This window comes from Saccostrea cucullata, unplaced genomic scaffold (genome assembly GCF_032062105.1).
Source record: "Saccostrea cucullata isolate Sc308-1 unplaced genomic scaffold, CSIRO_AGI_Scuc_v1 ctg18160, whole genome shotgun sequence".
Taxonomy (NCBI): domain Eukaryota; kingdom Metazoa; phylum Mollusca; class Bivalvia; order Ostreida; family Ostreidae; genus Saccostrea; species Saccostrea cuccullata.
In genome coordinates this window covers 1-10,303 of record NW_026921768.1, presented here as the reverse complement: position 1 = coordinate 10,303, position 10,303 = coordinate 1, and the positions used below count along the sequence as shown (strand labels likewise).

At 32.0% G+C, this 10,303-nt stretch overlaps 1 protein-coding gene across 1 annotated transcript; it reads right to left on the bottom strand.

The window, feature by feature from the left end:
- Nucleotides 1–295: 295 nt before the first annotated feature.
- LOC134260699 (uncharacterized) lies at nt 296–10,047 on the bottom strand (the record flags this gene model as incomplete). Its single annotated transcript, XM_062743243.1, has 8 exons — nt 10,038–10,047; nt 9,423–9,496; nt 7,485–7,603; nt 7,129–7,310; nt 6,144–6,619; nt 2,204–2,471; nt 485–536; nt 296–398 (listed from the first exon to the last, which is right to left on the bottom strand). Coding segments are annotated over exons 1-8 (1,284 nt in total), but the record flags the coding sequence as incomplete, so codon positions are not given.
- Between the last annotated feature and the right edge of the window lie 256 nt (nt 10,048–10,303).

Here is a 10,303-nt window from a genome sequence, read left to right as displayed (position 1 = left end):
CGGGCCTTTTTGTGAATTCTTCTTCAATGAATTTACTTGGATCATCGATCTGTTATGAGAATTTAAATATTTCATTTTCCATTTAATGATAAAAATATTTTGTTGAGAGGGACTACATAGAAATTCAACATTCCCTCTCAAATAGTTTTAAAGAATGTTTAATATTTTATTATGCTGTTGAGCACATTTTTCGCCTGATTTATTCAAATAATGATAACCAATTTTTTTTTTATCCTTTTAATTGTCATTGATAATCCAAATGAAATATTAGAAGAGGAAGAGTCGAAGGGATTACCGAAGGATCAAATAGGACTGGAAATACAGTGACAGGCCCACCAGGCGCAGTGAGGATGGCATGTTTAATCTCATCCACCCAACCCTGATCCACTTCTCTTGAACTAAATATAAGTATTGAAATTACCATTCTCAGTTGTTCAAATATGAAACAGTAATTACACATTTTGAAGAAAATGACCATATTTACCTATATTCAGAAGGTGCCAAGAGGAGTTTATTAATGTCAATTTCATACTGCCCTTAAAAAGTGAAGAAAGTCTCATATATTAGGATGTTGAGAAATGTTGCATGAGGACATTTTTTTTTCTTCGAAAATGGAAATCGATACTTCATGAAATTCATTTTTTTTTTGAAGTAGTTATTAACTCATTTTTTTAATATAAATTTATTTTTTGATTTTTTTGTTTTGTTTTTATTTTACGGAAGTGTATTACCTTTAATTGAAAATATTTTTTAAGTGTTATTTTTTCATTAATAAAAAAACACAAGAAACAGTGTTGAGATGTAGGGAGAAATTATAAATTACTTGTATGTATCAAAACAAAGAGTGGTATAATGGTTTTGACCTGTCCGTTAGTCCATCAGTCCCTTTTGTTTATTAATTTATTCATTCATTTATGTAAGGAATTAAGCATATATCAACTTACGTTATACGATATAACATAACTTGGGGTAGTTGATGCTTTATAATCCGCTGAAGTTATAAAAGAAAAAAATAAAATGATTTAAAACCGCAATTCAACGTCACCCGGCGTGGGGTAAGAAATGTAAACATTCCGAAACCAAAGCTGACCAATGAAAAAACGTGTCACAAGAACAGCTTCGGTAATATTCCGAACTTTTCAAAGCATAATGCGCTCAAACGGGTCGTTAATTTGGACTATAAATAAGGGAAGTTACACCTGCAAGTTTATTACAACAGTACTAGCGAATGTACATGGCCAAGGAAAGACAGAGTAGTGGCGTTAAACGAATCTCCGGTCTGATTTTATATACGAGGAATGGTTTTCCTGGAGAATGTTGTTCGAGATGCTATTACCTACACCAATCATGCACTTAGTGTACAATCGGTAAATTTCGCAAAAATAAAGGAAAGTGGCAACATGAAATTAAGAAAGCAATTCGTGGTAAGCTCATGTTAACCTCGCGATAGCATCGATCTTAAAAAAATGTTTTTCACTGTTTAAAATATAGGCATATCGGGTAGAAGTACGTTGACTTATGGGCATGGTTTAACACTTAAATGCTTGCAGTGACAAAAAATTAACAAAACAAAAGAAAACAAAAATTAGCACACCTTTAAATCGTTTTAGTGATAAAATGTTACCACATTCAGCATCGTAAGAATTGTTTTTTTTATTCTACACCATTACACGAACTAAGTATTTACTGATGTACTACCCTTAAATCTTTAATCTATTCAGAAACATGTACAAACTAAATTTATACTCCTTCTTAAATCAAATTTTGTCTATATTCTGTCCCTCAAATTGTCAATTATTTATATGTATTCTGCAATTCGGTTTGCTAAGAAACTTTTCATAGTTTGGATGTATTGGATCAACAACACGTCATTCCCGCCATTTTTTTTTTGAAGGGGGGGGGGGGGGGGTGGGTTGTATCGAGAAAGAGTCAACAATTTTTGTCTTGAAACACAGTATACATACACTGTTAAATAGTACAATAAGGATTGTTTTTCATTTTTTTAATTTATTTATGTATTTGGCAATAATACTTTTTAATGATCTGTATTCTCATCAAGAGAGTATGTCGTACGTTTGCCTTATAACTTAAGTCTTTTTCAATGGCAGCAATACTTTTTCTACTCACTTTATTATTTTTATCATTTTTATGTTATAAACGGGGAAATTTTGCTTGTTAAAAAATATAGAGTTTTTTTTATTACCATCGTATTTCTCCTCAACAAACTGGGTCTCCTGGCTAACCTCCGTCTCATTTGGACCCTCAATTACCCCAACTGTAGGCATGGAGAGTCTTTTAGTACTTTGTTTTGACCTCTTTTCGGTCGGTTTGCGTTTAATTCCAACGCCTTTTAAACCATCTATAAAAATGGCATTGGAGGGTGCATTTTCCAGCTCCTTTGGGAAGCCATCCCCACTTCTAAACATCGTTCTATCTAACCTTCTTCCATTTTTCATTCCCTTGAATCGGATCTAAGAAACATAAATGATATGATAGCGTTAAGACACATAAATATAGTGTCTTTATCTTTTTTTTTACCTTTGCGCTCTTTGAAAATTGAAATATAAAATTGTAGCTTACCCACACTTCTGTTGCAGTTCTTCCCGAATCAACACTTTCAATTGGACCGAAGTCCTCACTATTCTTTAAATCATATGCCCTTTCTTTGTTTATGAGGAAAACTCATAAGGTTTGCAGTCAGTGAATTTGTAAACTGCGTGTACCGCGGTCGTGATTCTGTATGTCTCTTGCCTTGCAAGCACGGAATTCGGTAATTCACCTTGATCTACTCATGGCTTCACTTCGTTTCGCTTAGGTTAAATTTTTGCCGAAAAACACTTCCACGTATATCAAATGATTTCTTTAATGTTTCCGAAAGGAATTATTTTTATTTCCTACCAGCGATGGAACAAAACTTGGATTTTACATTTGGGAGTTATCTTTTCAGTGAAAAGCTAAGTGGGGTTAGCTTTTCACTGCAAAGCTAAGAGGGGTTAGCTTTTCACTGAAAAGCTAATCCCAGCCCCCTTCTCAACCGGAAGTATAAATAATATTAAACGTAATAAAAAAAAAACTATCACTGAAAAAAAAACAACAATACACAAATACACATACAAGATATACCAATATAAAATAGATATAGATACAGAATATAATAAATTACATGTAACAACTGAACTATCATTACTTAGTCTCATTATTGCTTAAATAATTTTTTTTCAGTAACTAAGGAAATATAGGATCTACTATAATTCTCCACCAAGGAGAAGGTGATTTCCCAGAAAAATAATTATTCCCAGATAAAATAATTCCTTGTTAAAAGTGTCAAAGTTTTTGATAAAGTTTTAAGAAGCATCAAAGTTTTCGATAAACTTTTTCAAAGTATCAAAGTTTTCAAGTTTTTCGAAGTGTTAAAGTATCCAAGTTTTCGATAAAGTTTTCAAAGTGTCAAAGTTTTTGATAAAGTTTTTCAAAGTGTCAAAGCGTCGCGAAAGTTTTTCCAAGTGTCAAAGTTTTCGCCAAAGTTTTTCAAAGTTTTTGCCAAAGTTTTTCAAAGTGTCAAAGTTTTCGATAAAGTTTTTCAAAGTGTCAAAGTTTTCGCCAAAGTTTTTCAAAGTATCAAAGTTTTCAAGTTTTTTGAAGTGTTAAAGTATCCAAGTTTTCGATAAAGTTTTTCAAAGTGTCAAAGTTTTTGATAAAGTTTTTTGAAGTGTCAAAGTTTTTGATAAAGTTTTTCAAAGTGTCAAAGTTTTTCCAAGTGTCAAAGTTTTTGCCAAAGTTTTCCAAAGTGTCAAAGTTTTCGATAAAGTTTTTCAAAGTGTCAAAGTTTTCGATAAAGTTTTCAAAGTGTCAAAGTTTTCGATAAGGTTTTTCGAAGTGTTAAAGTATCCAAGTTTTCGATAAAGTTTTTAAAAGTGTCAAAGTTTTTGATAAAGTTTTAAGAAGTATCAAAGTTTTCGATAAACTTTTTCAAAGTGTCAAAGTTTTCGATAAAATTTTTCGAAATGTTAAAGTATCCAAGTTTTCGATTAAGTTTTTCAAAGTGTCAAAGTTTTCGATAAAGTTTTTGAAGCATCAAAGTTTTCCATAAAGTTTTTAGAAGTATCCAAGTTTTCGATAAAGTTTCTCAAAGTGTCAAAGTTTTCGATAAAGTTTTTTGAAGCATCAAAGTTTTCGATAAAGTTTTTAGAAGTATCAAAGTTTTCGATAAAGTTTTTCAAAGTGTCAAAGTTTTCGCCAAAGTCTTTCAAAGTGTCAAAGTTTTTGCCAAAGTTTTCCAAAGTGTCAAAGTTTTCGCCAAAGTTCTTCAAAGTGTCAAATTTTTCAATAAAGTTTTTCAAAGTATCAAAGTTTTCAATAAAGTTTTTCAATGTGTCAGAGTTTTCGCCAAAGTTTTTCAAAGTGTCAAAGTTTTCGCCAAAGTTTTTCAAAGTGTCAAAGTTTTCGCCAAAGTTGTTCAAAGTGTCAAAGTTTTCGCCAAAGTTTTTCAAAGTGTCAAAGTTTTCGTCAAAGTTTTCGTCAAAGTTTCAAAGTTTTCGTCAAAGTTTTTCAAAGTGTCAAAGTTTTCGTCAAAGTTTTTCAAAGTGTCAAAGTTTTCGTCAAAGTTTTTCAACGTGTCAAAGTTATCACTATAGTGAATCAAAGTTTTCAAAGTGTCAAAGTTATAACTATAGTTAACTATAATTAATTATAGTAAACTATAGTTAACTATAGTATTTTTTTGTTAGGGATTTTTGTCATAAACAGATGGCAAATCATAGCGCGTCACTGCATACTTAAGGCAGCCCACTACTAAAATTTCCTATGTCACGGATTTCATAAAATGATGTTTTCTCATTTCTAAAACACCTATCATACTTCAAACAAAAAAAATATATGTCAGTGACCTTAATTTTAAAGGGGGGACCCAAAAAGGGAGAAAGTCCAAAAATAGATATTTTGTTACTAAACATAGCAATTTTTGATCTTATGATTTTTGCCTAAAAAACTGTTCCATTGATGTGATTTAAATTAAAACTATATATTTAGACGCTAGGCATTAAATTCTGTTGATTGGGATTATTTGTTGCCATGGTTACCTATTATGCAAATGTTCAAATTTTCGGAATTTTTTATTAATTTCTTTAAAAAGTAGGCACAAATCTTGTAAAAAAAAAATAAAAAAGAAATATCAATGAATTTAAATGTCAGACATCTAGTGATAGTGCAAGTCCTCCCCTTTTCATAACGAAAGAAAAAAGTAGGTCAGTGATCATCCAAGAAAAATAAATGAGGTCAAAGGTCAGGTAAGTTGCCATTTCGTTGTAATGCAGAGAGCTGAATGAACTGAATACTTTAGACATAATGTATTTAATTTTTTTTCAATTACAAACAATTGTTGTTAGCAGTGGGGTAATAATTACTGCGAAGACACTAAAACACATTTTTGTTGCTATGGTTATGGTACCCCTTATTATCAACGTCACAATTGCCGGAAAATTTACAATGAAAACCTTCAAAGTGTAAATGCAAATCTACAACAAGAGGCCCACGGGCCTTATAGGTCACCTGAGTATTGTGCAACAACTTTCAAACAATTAAATTTGGTTCGTGTTTTAAACCAGAGGCCATGAAATTTGTAATTCACAATTTTGAAAGAGGCATCATTGCTTATCATAATTATAGACTTAGCATGCTTACTCTATTTACTTAATACCCAAACCAAAGGTAGATCAGAGTAAGAGAAAATGCACTTCCACATTATAACCAGTTGTGCACATCATCCCAAAGGAACCGCTAACCTTGGGGCCACATACTTCAAAATTTTATCATAAAATGGTTGATTAATACCAAAGAGCAAATTTCAAAGCATTAATTTATTTTCAGACTATGTACCCCCCCCCCCCCTTTGACCCAGGAGGGGGGAGGGGCATAAAAAATAACCATTCTGATAGATGCACCTTTCTTCCTCATAAATATATATTCTTGGATCATTGGCATAAAACCCAGGAGCAAAGGAAAGATTTTCAAAGAATTAATGTATTTTCACTATATAATCAATAGAGCCCCGCCCTAACACCAGAACCCCTGACCCTGGGGCCATAAAATTCACAATTTTGGAAGAGGCACTCTTGCTTATCATAATTAGTTTTTTTCAAAGTTTTGACGCTTTCCAAGGCATTGTGCGCTTCATAAGTAAAGCCCTCAGCAAGTAAAACTTGGCTTAAATGTTGTTGAGAGTAGGATTTCTGAGACGGAAAAGAAAGTTTAAAAAGTTTCATAGTATCCAGAAATCCAATAACTCCTTCTTCAAATCTGTCTTCAGTATTGCAGTTCCTCAAAGCATTCATAAGAATGGGGCAATCATATGATTTTATGGTATGTCCAACAAGAATCTTTGGTTTCTTAGATGGAAGATTGCCAAGGAAGGAAATGAGATCTTGTAGAGCTTCTTGAATAGGTACTGCTTTAACTGCTTTTCCATTGTGATGCAAAGTTGTACCGTTCAATGCAAGTCCCGTTACTTTGGATGCTTGTGTACTGATGGGCTTTTGGGGAATCACATATGTACAGAAATATTCATCACTGTCTTCATCTAAAGCCGCAATTTGAGTAAATTGAGTAATGTGGGAATCCCGCTCTGAAAGAACATTAAAATTCAATATTTACATTTGCAAATATATTTTCTGTTTATGAACCTACAGAAAAGCTAAAAAAGTTCAAGTCTATGTAAACTTTTTATGGAGTCAAAATGTCAAATTTATGATGTTAACTTGAACGTTGTGTGTTCCTGTTTATAAAAAAATCATGTTATATAATTCAAACAAAAACTTGTTATATCCAGAAATGGTCATATCCTTTTCTCTCTCAAATGCATATATAAGTAAAACATAGCAATACTTTGCCCTTAAAATCAGAATCTGATCACATGACCAACAGAATTCATACATCTGTAAACTTTTTTATAATGCTATTGATTTCCTAAAGATATAGACACTGTATAAAACAGTAAGCTAATAGGAGAGAGAGAGAGAGAGAGACAGAAAGACAGAGAGAGAGAGAGAGAGAGAGAGAATAATGAATGGATATGACATTATTATGCCCAGATCGATGCAAAATACTTCAGAAAAGCATAAAACATTCATTTACCAAATCCAGTTGCTTCTAGATCAAAGTACACATAACTTACAGAACCCACTGGTGGAGATTCTAAAGGGGGGTAATGTGGAGGTGGGATGGCTTCCACATCATCTACTTCTAGATCGTTAAACTCAACACCTGGTTCATAGGTGGGTTCTTCCCTAACCTCAGCTGTGGTTGATTTGTTTCCCCTGGAATTTTGAAATCATATATGAATTTTGATCAATATATCTTTCAATAAATTTTATATTAATAGCACACTAGATATTTTTCTTGTTTATATATATATATATATATATATATATATATATATATATATATATATATATATATATATATTAGAATTAACCATTAAAAATTAACACCTTTCCAACTTTCGCTTAAGTCTTCTTTTTCTTGCCTTTCTCTTGGCTCTTCTGAGGTAATTAAGAATTGCTCCTTTTCTGGTAAATTTACCGGGGGGTAGGCCAATGTTCTTGTGTACCTGTAAAAATATGATAGAGAATTAAAAACAGATTTCTGTAATCTGATCCTAAATATCAGTTACCTTGCTAACATTAACGACATGTAGTTTTAATATAATCAGCAAGATTTTTATTGTTCTCATGAAAGAAAAAATGAGAATATTTGAAATATTATTAATGATTACAATTACAATAAATTTTAATTTGACTTCATATGACATAAACAATGTTTTTATGACTTGGTTCCATTCATAACTTTCAACCAAAAACAAAAAAACAAAAACAAAATTTCAATAAATAAACAACATGTGTAATTGTAAAAGAAAATGATCAAAATTTATTGGAATAAAACATATGAATATTACCTTTTACACAAATTTTTAAAATGAACATATGATTTTTGAACAAAGTAAGTTTAAATCAAATATTAATTTTGCACTGGATTTGTATAATTAAATTTCATATGCAATAATTAATTATAAAGCGAATTTTATTTAGATCAAACTTTTTCAAATAAAGTTTTTATGACAGCAGACAGAATTCAATCAGAGTAGCTCACATTAGGGTCTTTTAATCAACTTAATATATTATAATCAACACAAACTGTTGGGTAAACTGAAAGAAATGCATAATGAATATAATGAATTCCATGCATCTTACTTTCAGCAGATATTCATGACCCTGATTTTATTGTGCTACTGATGAGGCAACCCGGAAGTTAAGATTTGCAGAGGCTGATAAATGCAGGGACTTTGGTGCTTTTGAAGACACAGTTTTATTAAGGGCTTCGTTTCCCTGTGTACTACCAAGAAAAGCCAGTTTTCTGCATTGTTTCCTGTACGCTATGAAAAGCTGTTCCAAAGCCAGTCTCAGTGACTCACATGACAGGGGTTTACCAAATGGCAAAGACTTGTATCTGCTCTTCGGGTTTGATTGAAAGACACAACATGAGGTTCCACTACAGCAGTCATGATTTCCGAAAGCATGGTTGGTTATTGCTTTTAGAGAAATATCAAGGCCCTCTGGGTTTCCCTTGTTTTGAGATAATGCATAATTGAAACATTTTGAGATATATTTGATTACTTTAGCTGAGAGAGATTTGTGTTGTCTTTGCAAAGAGAAAAGAGTTGATGAAAAGTTTTTTCGCACATGATTCTTGTCTGATTCTTTTGAAATGTCTATGGATTCTGCTCGCAAACGACATAAAGTAGCAGCATCATCATCTGCAACTAATGTGCCCATTTTGATTCCCTTCTCATTCATGTCCTTAACAATTGACACCACCATGTCTGATTCCATACTTTTAGCACTGCCTTTAAAATTTTTCCGACAATCATGGGCACCTAATTTCAGATTGGACTTTGAAGCATTAATTTTCACACACACGGCAGGATTTTGAACGCACTGCATAATTCATTACTTTACCTGTCTCTGCACCAATCATAGAACAATGGCCTAAAATATGGATGTTTAAGCTTTTTCAATATTTACAAAAAACCAGTTTTTATATCATATGTACCTAAAGAGCCAAGGGGCCATGCGCATCTCTTGCCTACACAGTTTCTGAATTCAGAAATGATAATTCTTAAAACACTTTTTAATCTAAACTTTTGTCATTTTAATGTGATCCTTTAATACTAATCAGGGATTAATTTTGATCAATTTGAACCAACATAACCATATATACACTAAAGAAAATGACATACAACCTAAGTGACATAATGACACCAGTCAAAATGTGAGCATATAATGAGAAGAAATATTGTTATAAAAACAATTTTTTACAACATTTATATGTAATTGTATTGTCAATATAAATGTTTAGGTTAATACACATACCAGACAGACTATCATATGAGCGACCACTGCCCCTCTTTTGCCAGCCTGCGTCGACACGATAACAGACGATCTCGCTTATTATCCCTCTCAATGAAGTCATATTGTAAATAGTACATCTAAGAATTGGCTATTGAGAAGAAAATTGTGAATAATAATTGATATATTTATGATAAATTAGCACAATAATAATTAATAGGCGATTAAAAATATTTGTTTAAATATGAAACAGCGATAGCGAAGAAAAATCTAAATATGAAAATGACGTATAAACGCGCGACTTAAAAAAATGGAGGTCGTGTTAAGTCAGCAAATACGGTACCATGTGATGGATGGTTTTTTCCCTCCTATTCAGAAGAGTGACCTTTGCACACGATACACCAAAATTTTCAGCAAAGCGACGCCACGAGGCATGCAAACTAATGTAAGTTTTCAGTTGCTGGAATTCTTCAATGTGGCACTGGCGTAAAAAGCTTGTTTAGCATAGAGACGCACTAAATGGCACCCTATGATTAATTTAAACAATACATAACATGTTTAATTTCTTTTGACTTAGCATTGTATGTTGCTGCGCAAAGCAGCGAAAGTTACATGAACATTGTTATATGGAAGAGTTACCTCCCGTCATTGTCTATTACAATATTTATTGAAGATAGAGGAAATTTGGTTAGGTATTTTTTAAAGCAGAATTTGATAATTTGGATTTAATTTAGAAATTCAGCAAATATATTTTACATTAGTTTAGTAATTTAAGTTTTAGAGACTTGGTAGTGTTCTCTTTTTAAGTAAAGGTTTTGTCTAGAACCTGGGAAGTTGGGGGGGGGGTTAAAATGTAATTAAGTGATTTCTTTATTACATCATAACTGATGCAATATTGCTCTATA